This window comes from Periplaneta americana, chromosome 2 (assembly GCF_040183065.1).
Source record: "Periplaneta americana isolate PAMFEO1 chromosome 2, P.americana_PAMFEO1_priV1, whole genome shotgun sequence".
In the NCBI taxonomy this organism is placed as follows: Eukaryota; Metazoa; Arthropoda; class Insecta; order Blattodea; family Blattidae; genus Periplaneta; species Periplaneta americana.
In genome coordinates this window covers 195,730,299-195,747,978 of record NC_091118.1, presented here as the reverse complement: position 1 = coordinate 195,747,978, position 17,680 = coordinate 195,730,299, and the positions used below count along the sequence as shown (strand labels likewise).

The 17,680-nt window shown below is 37.1% G+C and overlaps 1 protein-coding gene across 5 annotated transcripts in view; it reads left to right on the top strand.

Moving 5' to 3' along the window:
• The window catches only part of LOC138694994 (inositol 1,4,5-triphosphate receptor associated 1-like), a 383,890-nt gene that overhangs the window by 251,460 nt on the left and 114,750 nt on the right, over nt 1-17,680 (top strand). For all 5 annotated transcript variants that reach the window (XR_011331033.1, XM_069819250.1, XM_069819251.1 and 2 more), the window contains exons 3-4: nt 6,917-7,015; nt 11,807-11,905. Coding sequence is in view for 4 of the 5 variants with exons in the window: in XM_069819250.1 (XP_069675351.1) it covers nt 6,917-7,015; nt 11,807-11,905 (198 nt within the window). In the remaining variant the exon portion in view is untranslated. The remainder of the gene's footprint in view (nt 1-6,916; nt 7,016-11,806; nt 11,906-17,680) is intronic.

Genomic DNA, 17,680 nt, shown 5'->3' with positions numbered 1-17,680 from the left:
GCATAAGTTTCGCTTACAACACACTGCGCATGTGCAGTAAACAAGAGCCCCTGTATATATGCTACTTGTAGACAGTCATGTGAAATTGTTGCCTACGTACAGGTGGACTCCCATCAAGACTCGCTCCAAATTTTAAATCCGTATCTGTACAATCTAACCGTCTACTTACCGTCTGTCATAATAATCTCTTTCTATTATCTAATATTATTTGAAATATATTAACATTCTATGTATTTTAGCTTAATTCTGCTACATAGTTTGTATTTCAGTGTTTAATTAATAGTTCATAGTATTTTGTTGTTTAGTTCGTAAATAACTCTTGTATACATGTAGCTCTTATCTAAATCAAATTGTTGAATTCTTTGTAAGTTGATACATATGTATGTATACTTTTTGCTGGTTGAGTGGAAGAGAAGGCCTTACGACTTTAACTCTGCCAGCTAAAATAAATCATTATTATTATTATTATTATTATTATTATTATTATTATTATTATTATTATTATTATTATTATATTAATGCGTCTGTCCGTCGTCAGTTCTTTTATCTCTTTGCCATTTCGCGTATCTGTCTGTCAGTTCGCATATCCGTCTGCCATTTCTCGTACGTGTCTGTCAATCTCTGTATCCATCTGTAAATCTCTGTATCTGTCTGTGAATCCCTCTATCTGTGTGTGAATCTCTCTATCCGTGTGTGAATCTCTCTATCCATCTGTCAATCTGGATATCCGTCTGTCAATCCCCGTATCCATCGTCAATCTCGGAATCCGTCTATCAATCTCGGTATCCGTCTCTCAATCCTGTTATCAGTCTGTCAATATCGGTATCCGTCTGTCAATCTCGGAATCCGTCTATCAATCTCGGTATCCGTCTCTCAATCCTGTCATCATTCTGTCAATATCGGTATCCGTCTGTCAATCTCGGTATCCGTTTGTCAATCTCGGTATCAATCTGTCAATTTAGTTATCCTTCTGGCAATCCCCGTGTACGTCTGTCAATCTCGGTATTCGTCTGTCAATCTCGGTATCCGTTTGTCAATCTCGGTATCCATCTGTCAATTTAGTTATCCTTCTGCCAATCCCCGTGTACGTCTGTCAATCTCGGTATCCGTCTGTCAATCTTGGTATCCGTCTGTCAATTCCTTTACTCGTCTGTCAATCTCTGTATCTGTCTGCCTATCCCGGTATCCATCTGCCAATTCCGGTATCCGTCTGTCAATCCCGATATCAGTCTGTCAATCCCAGTATCCGTCTGTCAATCCCGGTATCAGTCTGTCAATCCCGGTATCCGTCTGTCAATCCCGGTATCCGTCTGTCAATCCCGGTATCCGTCTGTCAATCCCGGTATACGTCTGTCAATCCCGGTATCCGTCTGTCAATCTCTGTATCTGTCTGCCTATTCCGGTATCCATCTGCCAATTCCGGTATCCGTCTGTCAATCCCGGTATTAGTCTGTCAACCCCGGTATCAGTCTGTCAATCCCGGTATCCGTCTGTCAATCCCGGTATCCGTCTGTCAATCTCTGTATCTGTCTGCCTATCCCGGTATCCATCTGCCAATTCCGGTATCTGTCTGTCAATCCCGGTATCAGTCTGTCAACCCCGGTATCAGTCTGTCAACCCCGGTATCAGTCTGTCAATCCCGGTATCAGTCTGTCAACCTCGGTATCAGTCTGTCAATCCCGGTATCCGTCTGTCAATCCCGGTATCAGTCTGTGAATCCCGGTATCAGTCTGTCAATCCCGGTATCAGTCTGTCAATCCCGGTATCCGTCTGTCAATCCCGGTATCCGTCTGCCTATCCCAGTATCGGTCTGCCAATCTCGCTATTCGTTTGCCAATTTCGGTATCCATCTGTCAATCCCGGTATCAGTCTGTCAATTCCGGTATCCGTCTGTGAATCCCGGTATCAGTCTGTCAATCCCGGTATCCGTCTGTCAATCCCGGTATACGTCTGTCAATCCCGGTATCCGTCTGTCAATCTCTGTATCTGTCTGCCTATTCCGGTATCCATCTGCCAATTCCGGTATCCGTCTGTCAATCCCGGTATTAGTCTGTCAACCCCGGTATCAGTCTGTCAATCCCGGTATCCGTCTGTCAATCCCGGTATCCGTCTGTCAATCTCTGTATCTGTCTGCCTATCCCGGTATCCATCTGCCAATTCCGGTATCTGTCTGTCAATCCCGGTATCAGTCTGTCAACCCCGGTATCAGTCTGTCAACCCCGGTATCAGTCTGTCAATCCCGGTATCAGTCTGTCAACCCCGGTATCAGTCTGTCAATCCCGGTATCCGTCTGTCAATCCCGGTATCAGTCTGTGAATCCCGGTATCAGTCTGTCAATCCCGGTATCCGTCTGTCAATCCCGGTATCCGTCTGTCAATCCCGGTATCCGTCTGCCTATCCCAGTATCGGTCTGCCAATCTCGCTATTCGTTTGCCAATTTCGGTATCCATCTGTCAATCCCGGTATCAGTCTGTCAATTCCGGTATCCGTCTGTGAATCCCGGTATCAGTCTGTCAATCCCGGTATCCGTCTGTCAATCCCGGTATCCGTCTGTCAATCCCGGTATCCGTCTGCCAATCTCGGAATCGTTTGTCAATCTCGGTACTTGTTTGCCAATTCCGGTATCCGTTTCTCAATCCCGGGATCCGTCTGTCAATCCCGGTATCCGTCTGCCAATCCTGGTATCCTTCTGCCAATCCTGGTATCAGTCTGCCATTAAGATCTTTGCTCCTGTTCGGTATTTTCTTGTAAATGCTTGTATCTGGATAGTCTCTGATTAACTAACTGGTCTACGCTTCTAGGCACTAGCGACACCTATAAACCACGCTCATAAAGTTGGAGCGAATAACAGCAAGTTCAGAACCCTGCCATTGGAAAAAAAAAAATACTTCATTTAGAACTTCAACAGAAGGCTAACCACATAATCTTTGATCGGACATATTTGAGCATTTAAGAAAAAAAAATGTATGATTAGTAGTATAGTAAAATTGCAGCCATATTCACAAATGGTAATTTGGTAGACGAAATTGTGTTCGAGTATTTGGATTGGGATGATAGTGAATTTGAAATTGTGTTATTGGAGAGATGAAATTTTTCCAGAAATTGAGTGGAAAATACGAAGTCATTTACTACTGCTACAGATGAGGGGTCACTTGCAATGTCCCACAAACAGGAAGAATTCGGTTTCTCCCATGAACCGGCTGCTTACAACATTACGATTCGTTGCAACTGGTGCTTTCAGCATTTTTCAAGATAACATTGCACACTTGCACAGAACAGCTGCAACACACATCATTCATGATGTGAGCAATGCATCATTTGACTACAGGAATATATCTTTTTCTACATTTCAGTCTGAACTAAAAGAGATTATGGACGGATAGAATATTGAACATTTCCTGGTGAAATTGGGACTCTTGATTTTTACATACGACATCCACATTAATCTCTATTTCTAATTATTTTCCTTTCATGAATATATATATATTTTTTTTGTTTTCTATTATACACTGTGTCCCAAATGTTATGGTGAGGTTTCAGAGAATTATATTTTTTGAATGAATAGAGGTATAAATATAATATTGGTGCCCAATGAAAATAAAACTCTCAAAGTTTTTAGTCTGTAGGTTTGAGTCACTGAAGGAAAGAAAATATGGTAGCAATATGAGATGTGGACATGAAGCCAACAGTCTTGGCCCTTCACGGGCTGTTTGCGATACGGTTTGCATTGGATGCTTTCCTAGTGTCACTGTGTAGAAACAGTGTATCATCCATCACAGACTTCACTCTGGTTAAATGCGATTTCAGTTAAGGCTCATTCACAATGAAAATTAAACATAACGTAAGCGTTAACTTAAGAATGTAAACGTTACGGTAAAATCACATTATTCATGATGGAGATATAAACATAACCGCAAAGATACTTGGTAACCATGGAAACATAACAACGACGCCATTTCCTCATATTCTGTCGTATACTTCAGCGCTCCACGATTGTGTACTGTTTGCAAATCATGTAAGCATAAGCATGAAAGTTTGGAATTCGCAAACTTTCATGTTAACGTCTAACGGCAATGTTAATGTCAGTGTTTATGTGAATCATTGTGAATGATCTCATTTGGTAACCTGGCCGCAAACTTCTGTGTTTATGTTACGGTTATGTTTAATTTTAATTGTGAATGGGCCTTTAACTTGTGTATGTAACCGGTGATTATAAATAGTGCATCGGAATTATACTTTAACTACGGTTACTTTTTTAACCGCGATTTTGCTACATTTTTAATTGACATTGACGCACTTCAACATTGGAGGCACAGATAACCAACCAATTCTTGTCACACGGGTTAGTCGCAGATCAAGAACCAAGTCTGTGATTATTATTCCCATTAAACACATGGCGTTTGCTTATTAACATAGTTGGAGTGATAATGACAGACACTGACCTGGAAACCTCGGAGACGTGAGTGTATCATTGGCCTGCGCTTTCTCATATCCTAGACAAACTGTAATTTCTTGACGCCGTCGCTAATGCTGAAGAGAACGTATTCATTAGCGATCTTTTGTCAGTCACTGAGAACGTTAACCGTATATCACCAGATGTAATTAAGTTAACAATTACAAGTGAAAGGGGAACAAACAGAAGTCTGAAAAAGACATTACCTGCTATGAAGTTACAGTGGAGCCAGCCATGGTTGATCTCTTGACATTTGTGAAGCATTGGTTGTGAAACCTGCAGGTCATAAAACAGTCTGGTGCCTTTGTTCAACATCCAGGACTCCACATAAACTCAGCATTGTTAAATAACCGATTGTAAAGAACTGTATAAAGAAGTTTGTGTTCTATATCACGACTAAGATATAGGTAGCTAGACATAATATGTAGATCTAATAGGTTCGCATATCTGGGCTAATAATTAGGAATGGGCATGATCTGGATTTGAAGAAATCCGAAACATTGTGTCAGAAGTGAAAATCACTCTTGCAACATGTTACTGTGAAAGTGCAGTACTGCATAAATTAAAAGAACAAATGTTACAACTATTTAAACACAACAAATACTTAAACAGAAGTTACAAATATTTAAATACAGAAAAGTATGATTAAATTACATAAGTTATGTCAGATGCAACAGTGTTCATAAGTACGATAGTTATATATAATAAAAGTAATATAAGTCTTCCTTAAGCTACGTTACGCGGTCGAACATCTGTACTAGCGTCGTGGTACTACCACTGAAGATGGAGGAGCATTCCTCCGAAACATGTATGGTTTTTAACCGATTTTAATAATTTTATTCAATCATTAAAAAGTGTTCATATAAATGTATTATATTACTTTTATTATATATAACTAACAGAAAAGTATATTTATAAAAGAACAAATGTTACAACTATTTAAACACAACAAATACTTAAACAGAAGTTACAAATATTTAAATACAGAAAAGTATATTTATAAAAGAACAAATGTTACAAATATTTAAACACAAAAGTATATTTTAAAAGAACGAAAGTTACAAATGAAGAGTCCACTGCAAGAATGATGGATGTCACTTTCTTGTCGAAAATAAACCAAGACTGTCAATGCATAGCTTAAGACATATAGAATGTACATACAGAGTTATTATGGCATTAACACTGATAGTCATTGTCCAGTAATGATCGGAAAATCACAGTTAAGCTTTGAGCGCTAAGCATTAAAAACTTTCAATTGCTTCTCCTGCAAAATGTATTCCAAATGACATCCATCATTCTTGTAGTGGACTCTTCAAATATTTAAACACAAAATATTTCTTTAGAAGAACAATAGTTACAAATATTTAAACACAAAATGTTTCTTTTAAAGGAACAATAGTTACAAATATTTAAATACAGAAAAGTATAATTTCTATGAAAATACTTTAATAAAATAGAATAATACATTTGTTTAATGTTGAAAACTGTGAAATGTTTAAACAACAATTCACTTGGGTAAACTTTCTGCTTTTTTAAACATATAGATAGATAGATAGATAGATAGATAGATAGATAGATAGATAGATAGATAGATAGATAGATAGATAGATAGATAGATAGATAGGTAGGTAGGTAGGTAGGTAGGTAGGTAGGTAGGTAGGTAGGTAGGTAGGTAGGTAGGTAGGTAGGTAGGTAGGTAGGTAGGTAGGTAGGTAGGTAGGTAGACAGACAGACAGATAGATGCATTTATTGATGCATGATAAATTATACAAACTCATGTACACAAGATCCTTCGCACGAGCTCATACGGCCATTCGTGCTGTAACTATGCACAGTTTGAATCTTCAAAGAAAACAAAAATAATACTACTAATAATAAAATAGTGAAACAACAGTTATTATTATTACTACCGTTATCATTAATTATCACAGTTACAACTAATCTAACTTCAAACCAAATTTCACAAAAATAATAAAAATAAAATAAATGTAAGATATGAAAAGAGAGAGAGAAAAGACACAGTGAAACATATATATATATATATATATATATATATATAAACAATTCAATTCCTTATTGAGACTGCACGAAATAATCCAACTAATAAATATAAAGGTAATACATAAAAAAACATACACACGCGATAAAATACAAATAGAAAAAAAAGACACAATAAATACAAAAATAACATTATCCACTAATTACTTCATCATTCCAATAATAATTAATAACTCTTCCCCTTGTTTTCTCGGCCCCCTCCCCCACGGCCAGCTCCACCTCGACTGTCGAGCTTTTGCCATAAATTTTCCCACTCTGAAAGGTTGGGAATTCATACTGCTTTTCGTCGAATCAAAGCTTGGTACAGTAGATTTCCGTCCACTCTCTTTAGTCTGTATACATACCGTATTTTCCATTTGTTTAAATGTGTAATGACAAAGCATGTTTGTGTATTGTCTGTTCTAGGAGAGCGATGTGACCCTAACCCCATCCCCCATCCTTAGCAGCGCGTTGCCTGCAGACTTCGTGAAGGGGGCGTCGTCGATGATAACGTCAACTCCCGAGGTAAGAATCTGACCTAATACATAAGTAACTTAGATCCAGAATTGCAATCTCAGGTTCAAGCAGTCACGTTATGCAGATAATGAGGGAAAATTGACCCTATGAAATGTTTTAAGTAGGTTATTTTACGACGCTTTACCAACATCTTAGGTTATTAAGCGTCTGGATGAGGTGAAGGTGATAATGCCGGTGAAATGAGTCCGGGGTCCAGCACCGAAAGTTACCCAGCATCTGCTCATATTAGGTTGAGGGAAAACCCCGGAAAAAAACCTCAACCAGGTAACCTGCCCCGACCGGGAATCAAACCCGTGCCACCTGGTTTCGCGGCCAGACGCGCTAACCCTTTACTCCACAGGTGTGGACATGAAATGTTCCACCTAAATTTCTAGAGTTCCAAATTTTATATTTCTTTGTGTTTTCTTTGAACCACATTATGTGAAATCATGTAGGCCTATGTATGTATGTATGTATGTATATATATATATTTTTTTTTTGTATATCAGCATGCTCCATTACATTGGAGTAATACTACATGCTTTACATAAAATATTACAATAATTAGTTACATAATTTATGAGAACAAGATATTTACAATTTTGATTCCGATTTTGAAATTCTTATAGATACAAGTGTTGCCTAATTGTACTTCTTATATTTTAGGTTACCATCATTGTTAATATTATTTCTAATTTCAATTTCTGTTACATTTTGCCAAATTCTATGGATTTTATAAATTTTCTGAAGCTTTTGAGGTATGCTGTTGTGAACTGATCAAAAGGTGGAGGCCAGGTTTGACCTGTGCGTATTATACTAGCTCGTAGGATTCTTCTTTCTTTTATCAGTGTGGCACATCTTAATATTATATGGTTGACTGTCTGCTCTTCTTTTAGTCTGCAAGGGCACGTTGGAGTTGGAATAATCTTGAATCTGTGAAGGTACGATCTTGTGAAGCCGTGACCTGTCACAATAGAAGTAAATTCTGCCCCGACAGGTAAATTTATCTTCAATCTATCTTTAATTGATGGGAAGAATGATTTCGTTATTGCGCCCTTAGTTGAGATAGTCCACTGCTCTTGCCATTTTCTTAAGGTCTTTTCTCTCTCTTCTGTTACTATGGTATCTCTCGGTATTTTGTTATAAGCTATTTCCCCTTCATCTTCTATGGCGGCTTGTTTGGCAAGACGGTCAGCTATCTCATTCCCTACTATTTCGACATGGGCCTTCACCCACCTAAAGAGAACTGTCCATTGCTGTCTCTCCAATTTTTTCAATTCTTTCTTTATATTTTCAATTATTGGATTATGTTTATTTTTGTTCTGTAAAGTGTGCAGTGTCACTTTGCAGTCTGTGTTAACTATTGCAATATTCTCTGTTTCTTCTGTTATTTCTACATTCTCAATATGTTGTAGTGCCTTCAAGATTGCTATTTGTTCTGCCTGATTGTTAGAACATTTTTCATGCAGTTTGTATTTGGATCGGTGGATGACCATGTCGTTTTGGATTATGACCGCAGCAGCTCCAACTTTTCCTCCGATTTTACTTCCATCCGTGTATATATCTATTTTGTTTGCCGTATCCTCCATAGGCGCTCTTATGAGTGGTTCTTCAGCTGGGTGTGGCCAGTGAATCACTTCCAGAGGTGCATCGTACTCCATGTTTTTGTGGGTGGCTCTATAAATTCTGACCTTTTCTTCTATGACTAGACGAATTGGAAGAACTCCTGCTATTACACATGAGGCGTCATATGAAAGTGTTCTAAATGCCTTCGCTATTTTTATGTTCATATGTATGTATGTATGTATGTATGTATGTATGTATGTATGTATGTATGTATGTATGTATGTATGTAGGCTATGTCTGTATGCATGCAATTCCTACCCACTTCACTTTACGTGATTCGGGTTCCGCATATTGCGAATAAACGGCAGAACTGTGACCCATTTTTCTACTTGCACAGCACTTCGGCGGGCCACTCTGTACGTGATGTCTATCTGTGAAGAGTTATGTCGTGTATTAGGGTGAGTGTACGTGTAAGTGTTCGTGTAAGTGTAGTGTAAAAATGGGTGAGGATGATGATGAAGATGAAGATGAGAAAGGGAGAAGGGGAAACCCGGTATCAGCACGTAGCCTACTCCTGTCGAATAGCACCAAGGGGTCCGCCAGTCTTAACGTCCCCGTCCGACGGACGAATCACTATCAACAGTGACATATGTCTTACGCCCTGCGGAGAGATTTGGGATTTAACCCAGGAATATTGGTGCACAATCTAGTGGTTAGAAATTGTGCACCGCCATATTTTCTAGTCCCGAGGTAGAAATTTTACATGAAAATTTCTGATCCCGCCGGGAATCGAACCCGGGCCGGTTAGTCTGGAGGAAGGCACGCTATCACAGAGCTAAACCGGCGAACGTATGTGAACTTAGTTTGCAGTAATTCGTTTTCCAACCTTCTTTTGTTCGGTATTAACAGAATATGCCATTTCACACGCTACATCCTTCTCCACATCCACATTTTAAATGCTTCTATTCGCTTCTCTTCACTTCGTCATGATATCCATGTTTCTACCCTCGTACTATGCCATACTCCATATAAAGCACTTCACTAGCCTCTTCCTTAGTTCCTTTTCAGGAGGTCCGCAGAAGACGCCCCTTTTTCTATTAAAAGCTTCCTTTCCCACCTGTATGGCGAATGTCAGGTAATCTATGGCGAATCCTCGGCCTCCTCTCGCCAAATACCATCTCACTACCACCAATCCGATCGAGCTAAATAACCCAGTAGTTGATAAAGTGTCGTTGAATAACCAACTAGAATATAAACATTGTTCTCCTAGCAATAAAGTTTATAGCTTGCCAATGATTTCTTTCTTAAGAAGAGATTAACTACCCTATACCGTCAACGTTAAATTTTACTGTTTAATGACTCATTAGGCTATCTCAGAAACTACTGAAGGTATCGTACTGAATTTTTATAGGATAAAGATACAAGGTTTCTATGCAAACTGGAGCAAATTATCAAGAAATTCAAGTTGCAAAAAAAATTGATCTTTTAAAATAATTTTGATTATATTTTCTTATTTCTTATCTCAAATATTTTTTTCTGATCGAACTAATAGACATACACCATTTACTGTACACTCATTTAATTAATCTATTGTTATCAACGTGTACTTAAAATTTCATTCTTCTATAAATTATAGTTCCTGAGAAGGTATCGTACTGAATTTTTATAGGATAAAAATACAAGGTTTCCATGGAAACTGAAGAAAATTTATCAAGAAATTCAAGTTTAAAAAAATAAATAAATAAAAAATAAAAAGATTTGATCTTTTAAAATAATGTTGATTATATTTTCTTATTTCTTACCTAAAATATTTCTTTCCGATCGAACTAATGGGCATACACCACTTATTGTACGTTCATTTAATGAATGTATTGTTATCAATGTGCATTTAAAATTTCATTCTTCTATAAATTATAGTTCCTGAGAAGGTATCGTACTGAATTTTTATAGTATAAAGATACAAGGTTTCCGTGGAAACTGAAGCAAATTTATCAAGAAATTCAAGTTGTAAAAAAGAAAAAAAAAAAGATATCTTTTAAAATAATGTTGATTATATTTTCTTATTTCTTACCTAAAATATGTTTTTCTGATCGAACTAATGGGCATACATCACTTGTTGTTTAATGAATGTATTGTTATCAACGTGTATTTAAAATATCATTCTTCTATAAATTATAGTTTCTGAGAAAATAGGTATTTGCATAAAAATAACAAAATATGAACATTATTTATCGACTCTCCATCCTTTAAATTTGCTCCAAAAAAGAATGATCAAAATTTGTCTATATGAACCTTTTGATTACCCAAAAAAATTAATTTTTCAGTAATTTGGTGTATCAAATCTGGAACAAATTTATAAACAAACATTGCTGATTTACTTCCATAAAGATCACAATAAATTTAAATTTAATCCTCATGAATACCATACGAGACAAAACTACAGTTTCTTTCTAAATACTCCCAAATGCCACACAACTGCTGGATTAAAACACAGCATGAATTTTGGACCCAAAATATATAATACATTAATTAAGTACACTTAACACACATAGATTTAAGAAACAAATCAGATTAATTACTTAATTGTTTAAGCTAATTGAGTTAAAAATTGATACTGTAATATTCATGTACTTTTGTATTTTATATTTGTATATAGACCCTATTATTACATGCTGTATGTATTTTACCATTTATTAATGTTATTGTGCTCAATGAACTCTCTTAATTTTGTGATATATTTTGTATAATTGATCTGAACTGCGCCCGAGCACGAGCTTCTGCTCTTTCGGGCTGCAATGCCTAATGTAGTGCAAGTGTAAAGTATTAAATGAATATGTAAATAAATAAATAAATAAATAAATAAATAAATAAATAAATAAATAAATAAATAAATAAGTAAGTAAGTAACTAAGTAACTAATGTAGCTCAAGTGTAAAGTATTAAATAAATAAATAACTAAGTAACTAAGTAAATAAATGAATAAATAAATACATAAATACATACATAAAAAATAAATAAATAAATTTTTAAAACTTAAATCTTTATTTAGAACTTACATTTTATTGATAACATCGGCGTCAGTTTGCTTAGAAACCTTGTTTGTTCATCCTATAAAAATATCAGTGCGATATCTTCCGTAGTTTCTGAGAAATAAGCAAATTCAGAATTGGCGCACTGCGGGAGAAGGCAGTTAATCTCCGCTTAACCTCGACACCTTTTATTTGCTGTTCCCAGGACAGCGATGCAATCTCAACCCAGTCTTCCGCCCTGAACAGGACGACGGCAGCAGCGGATTTCGAGAAGGGGGCTCCTTCGATCACGTCAACTCCCGAGGTGAGAATCCGAGTCAACACGAGTCAGTTTTAATAGAATCTCTGTGAAGAAAATTATAATCACTTATTAAACGCCTGGATGCGAGGACAAACCTCACTGAGGCGTACATTCTTAAAATTTGTAGTTGCTTTTATTCTTTGCGTGCGTAAAAATTACGTTGCGTGATTCAATTTTTTATCACATTTTTAATTATGAATTTCCGTCTACTGATAGACTACAGCTGAAGTCTAAGGCGTCATGCTTTATACATCCTAAAGCCTTATAAATTAGAGTACACAGGGAGAACACGAAAATTATAGAAGAAATTAGAAACCGCCCATCCTTCCATAATGGCGCTACAGCCCCATCTTGGCCTTGACCTCCTTCAATCGATGTCTCCAATCTTCTCCGTCCCGAGCTCGTCTCCTCCAGCTCCCAATTCTTAGAAATTAAAAACAATATCAGAAGAGAAATAACATGCATTACGGAAATATTTAGAACTCTTGAGTGTGGATATCAGTTTTAATAAAAAAAGGCCAGAAATGTGAGAATCCAGATGGACACCACTTTAATAAAATGTTAAGGGCCATTCACAATGAAAATTAAACATAGCCGGGTAACATAAAAACAGACGTTTGCGGCCAGGTTACGAAATGGGATCATTCACAATGATTCCCATAAACACTGACATTAACATTGCCGTTAGACGTTAACATGAAAGTTTGCAAACTCCAAACTTTCATGCTTATGCTTACTTGATTTGCAAACAGTACACAATCGTGGAGAGCTGAAGTATACGACAGAATGTGAGGAAATGGCGTCGTTGTTATGTTTCCATGGTTACCAAGTATCTTTGCGGTTATGTTTATGTTCCCATCGTGAATGATGGTATGACTTCTTGATTTTACCGTAACGTTTACATTTTTAAGTTAACGCTTACGTTATGTTTAATTTTTATTGTGAATGAGCCTTTAGTTGTCATACGAAAGAAAGAAATAGCTTCTGCGTTATATCTGGGGCTGCTTTTAAGCCGATTAGACTGATTTATCCCAATTGAAGAGGTGGATTCTAAAGTGTCCTAAGTCCTTTGTTTAAGATTTTAAATTGTTTTATTCACGCTAAGTTTATTTAACAGATTCTCCTAAGTGCTGACTTAATGTCTGATTATGTCTTTTTCAAACGGATCTAAGGGCGTCAAATTTATTTTATTACTTTTTTTGTCACTGTACTCATAACTTTTCATTTGGACTTAGGCCTGTTTGGTATCCACCTCTTTAACTGAGCCCCACACCTAAGGATACTAATACTAGTAGTCAGAAAGTACCGGAATTTCGGGTGACAACGCCATGCTCTACAGGCAACTTCTCTGCTTGTCCGTGTGGTATGTGACCTACTCTCCAGGCGTATAGACTAAGTGCAAACATCTGTAGATACCTTTGTTGCAGATGGCATATCGCCATGTAACAGAATGTGTACTTACTTACTTACTGGCTTTTAAGGAACCCGGAGGTTCATTGCTGCCCTCACATAAGCCCGCCATTGGTCCCTATCCTGAGCAAGATTAATCCATTCTCTATCATCATATCCCACCTCCCTCAAATCCATTTTAACATTATCTTCCCATCTACGTCTCGGCCTCCCTAAAGGTCTTTTCCCCTCCGGCCTCCCAACTAACATTCTATATGCATTTCTGGATTCGCCCATACGTGCTACATGCCCTGCCCATCTCAAACGTCTGGATTTAATGTTACTAATTATGTCAGGTGAAGAATATAATCCGTGCAGTTCTGTGTTGTGTAACTTTCTCCCTTTTAGCCCCAAATATTTTCCTAAGAACCTTATTCTCAAACACCCTTAATCCCTGTTCCTCTCTCAAAGTGAGAGTCCAAGTTTCACAACCATACAGGACAACCGGTAATAACTTTCATATTTTTCGACAGCAGACTGGATGATAAAAGTTTCTCAACCGAATAATAACAGGCATTTCCCATATTTATTCTGTGTTTAATTTCCTCCCGTGTATCATTTATATTTGTTACTGTTGCTCCCAGATATTTGAACTTCTCCACCTCTTCAAAAGATAAATTTCCAATTTTTATATTTCCATTTCGTACAATATTCTCGTTACGGGACATAATCATATACTTTGTCTTTTCGGGATTTACTTCCATTCCTATCTCTTTACTTGCCTCCAGTAAATTCCCGTATTTTCCCTAATCGTTTGTGGATTTTCTAACATATTCACGTCATCCGCATAGACAAGCAGCTGATGTAACCCGTTCAATTCCAAACCCTCTCTGTTCTCCTGGACTTTCCTAATGGCATACTGTAGAGCAAAGTATCAACCAATGTCACACATCTGCTACGACATGTTCAAAATGGATGCACATCAACATACAAGTCGACCTGGGTGGCGAGTTGGTATAGCACTGGCCTTCTATGCCCATGGTTGCGGGTTCGATCCCGGGCCAGGTCGATGGCATTTAAGTGTGCTTAAATGCGACAGGCTCATGTCAGTAGATTTACTGGCATGTAAAAGAACTCCTGCGGGACAAAATTCCGGCACATCCGGCGACGCTGATATAACCTCTGCAGTTGCGAGCGTCGTTAAATAAAACATATTTTTTTCAACATACAAACAAAGGGGGGGGACAAGACTTTCGGACCTTACTGTACTGTAAGCAGCAACAAGAGCTGCTGTCAGGAACTCAAAAGAAGAATAGCAATGGCAAAGGAAACCTTTAATAGAAAAAGGAGCATCTTCTGCGGACCTTTGAGATAAGTAGGGGAGAAGTGGGTACAGTGAGACAAAATATTAAGACATATGTATGCAAGTGATAATTCAAGTATTTTTAAAATCAAGTGCAATAGAAATAGACATTAAAACATGGAGTACAATAATACATAAACAAAAATGTTAATAGATAAAGGACTTAATATACAATACGTGTTTGTAAAAAAAATGCAAATGTCTCACTGTTCCCATTCAGGATGGTACAGTGAGACACTACAGTGTCTATTAACGGACATTGAAATGATTTACATTTATTTCAAAAGAAAAGAAAGCTCTTTATCTTGACATGTTTTGTAGGTTTATTTAGAATCATTTTGATGTCTGACTTCGAAACCATTGAAACATCTGGAACATTGGAAAAGTGAATTTTTCATGACATTTCAAACTTCTGCGAAAAAATTAAATGAATTTTTGGTGACAACAAAGCTTATAATTATAAGAATTTAATGTAATTCTTTATTATTTTTTAACATTTTCTTAAATTTTGTGAATATTTTTTTATTTATGAAACCATTATAATGTAATGTATTCATTATTATTTTAAGCTACAGTTCCTAAATTGGTTACTAGTATGTTCATTTTTAATGTTAGTTACTGGTAAATGTAATATAATTACAGTTTGTTTTTGCAAATCATTGGTACATGGGAACAGTGAGACGTCTCAGTGTACCCTTCAATGGCATGTCTCACTGTTCCCTTTACGCATAATTCATTTAGAAATGACGCCATCACTTCAACATTAAAACAAGAAAGATGAAACTTTGCCAAAGACAATCTCAAATACCATAGTATTAGGTAACAAAACATTCATATTTATAACTCATTGGTATATCCAATATAACCTTCATTAAACACAAGCCAAAATTTTACTTTTAGAGTGAAAAATTACGAATTATTTTTTCATCACTCACCTTTATAACTAGAATCAAATCGAATATGAAATTACTGTTACTTTATTCATGCAACATACAACTCCACTATTACCAACCTCTCAACATAAAAATTTACTATCTAATAAAAAAAGTCTCACTGTTCTCCCTGTCTTACTGTACCCACTTCTCCCCTACTAAGGAAGAGACTAGTGAAATGCTTTGTGTGGAATGTGGCATTGTATGGAGTACGAACCAGGGGCGATTTCTCAGGGCATGCTATGCTTGCTGCGCAAGCCCAATATTTTCGTAGAATGTGTATTTCTCAAAATGGGATTACGTACATTAGAATTTATATTGATTTTTGGAATATTGTACAGGCGTAATACCATCCGCAGGTTGCACACCGCAAGTATCACAACGCTTGCTCGTTTCTCGGAGCTACAGGAAAGACGTAGAAATAGCGAGAATATGATGCGCGCGCAAGTGCCTTCCTCCTTGGTCCATCCTAGGTGCACATGCTTCTGTTATGTGTTGTTTGAAGCTCTGGTCCGAGAGCTACACCAACGACTATTTAACGTTACACAGAGCAGTATTGACAGCGGGAATGTGCTGTGATTTGCGAGTGCAATGTAATTGTATGAGCGGAATGCATGTATTATTAAAACCTTATTATTAAATCCATTTTCCCGAAGGACTGTTCAAGAGAAGACAGACATTATAGAGAATATGTGCGCTCGTTCAGTGCAGCTCAATACAACAATGTGCATTGGTTGGCAGGTCGAAAAAACTAAATAAACTGTTTTGTTGGCCATGTTTGTTATATTATATCGAACTTCTACATCTGATAAGCGAATATGATCCACGACTCATAATGATTTCATTATTATGAAATAGATACATTTTTAATACACAGTAATAAAAGTAAATAGGTATATTATATTCAAATATTTTGTGCATGTATAATGTCTCCAGTATAATACAACTAGCACAAAATAGCAACAATATTGAATCATACAATATACAGTACATCCATATCCAAAATTATTTACTTTTTATTACATTGTTTACATTTTCCGAATATACAAAATAAACTTTAATTCAATTTTGAAATTAAATTAAACAATTGAGTAAGGGACAAACTAGAAATTAGCAACAAAACTGAAGGATGCGAAATACTCTCTACAGCTGTACACGAAATAAAATATTTCTTCCAACGATTTAGATTCTGGAAAAGTCCCCATAACACTTACAGCGTTCCCTCGTTGAATGGCAATAGGTACTAATTCTTTGGCGAAGGAAAGCCGTAGAACGAGAGTCACCGTTAAGTGCTGATAAATACTTGCCGACATCAGAAGTTAACAACTTCGCCCCGGAACACCATGGGCCCATAGATTCTACGGCGAAAACGACAAAAGTATATCTATCCAGAAGATCGAGATACTTATTGCGTTTAATTGTCACAGCAGATGCAGCGGCTGACCCAGCGAGTTTGGAAGTTTTGGGCAAATAAGAAGAAGCGAAGGTGTTATAACAAGTGGCATCCCATAAAAGTGATTTGCCTTTGGACCATGGTGTTAAAGTTAAGCCATCTGGACGTTTGCCATCGGAACGATTTATGCCAATGGATTCTAGAATGGTAGGAAAACCAGCGGAAATTAGGGCCCTTTTAATGATGTCGTTAATCATGACGTGTCTGGAAAATCGTCCAGAATTTTTGAGGCCAGAAGAATCGACATCTGCACCACAAATACATTTGCGTGGAAAACAAATTTTAACACCAAGCCTTATGGCAATAGCAATCTCAAAGGACGTATTATCCATTAAGGTGCCTATGTTGGAAGAAGGTAAGGCTTGAAGCCAGCATCCTGAAATATATTATTTATGTGGGTGTGTTATTTTTATTAATTATGAATTATCGTATCCTCCCATCTTCCCCTATGAATAAAAAAGCAAGCCTAACTTTCGTGACTAGCATTCGCCCCTGGTACGAACGATCGTTTGGATGCTTCGGCCCCAAGGAACGCCAATTCTGGAACAAACGTGATACATGTTTAATGAACGTGGAGCAGCAGTCTTTGCCATTGAAGGCGCGGTGACACTCTCCCCGAATCCATTACAGTGTGCAGCTGG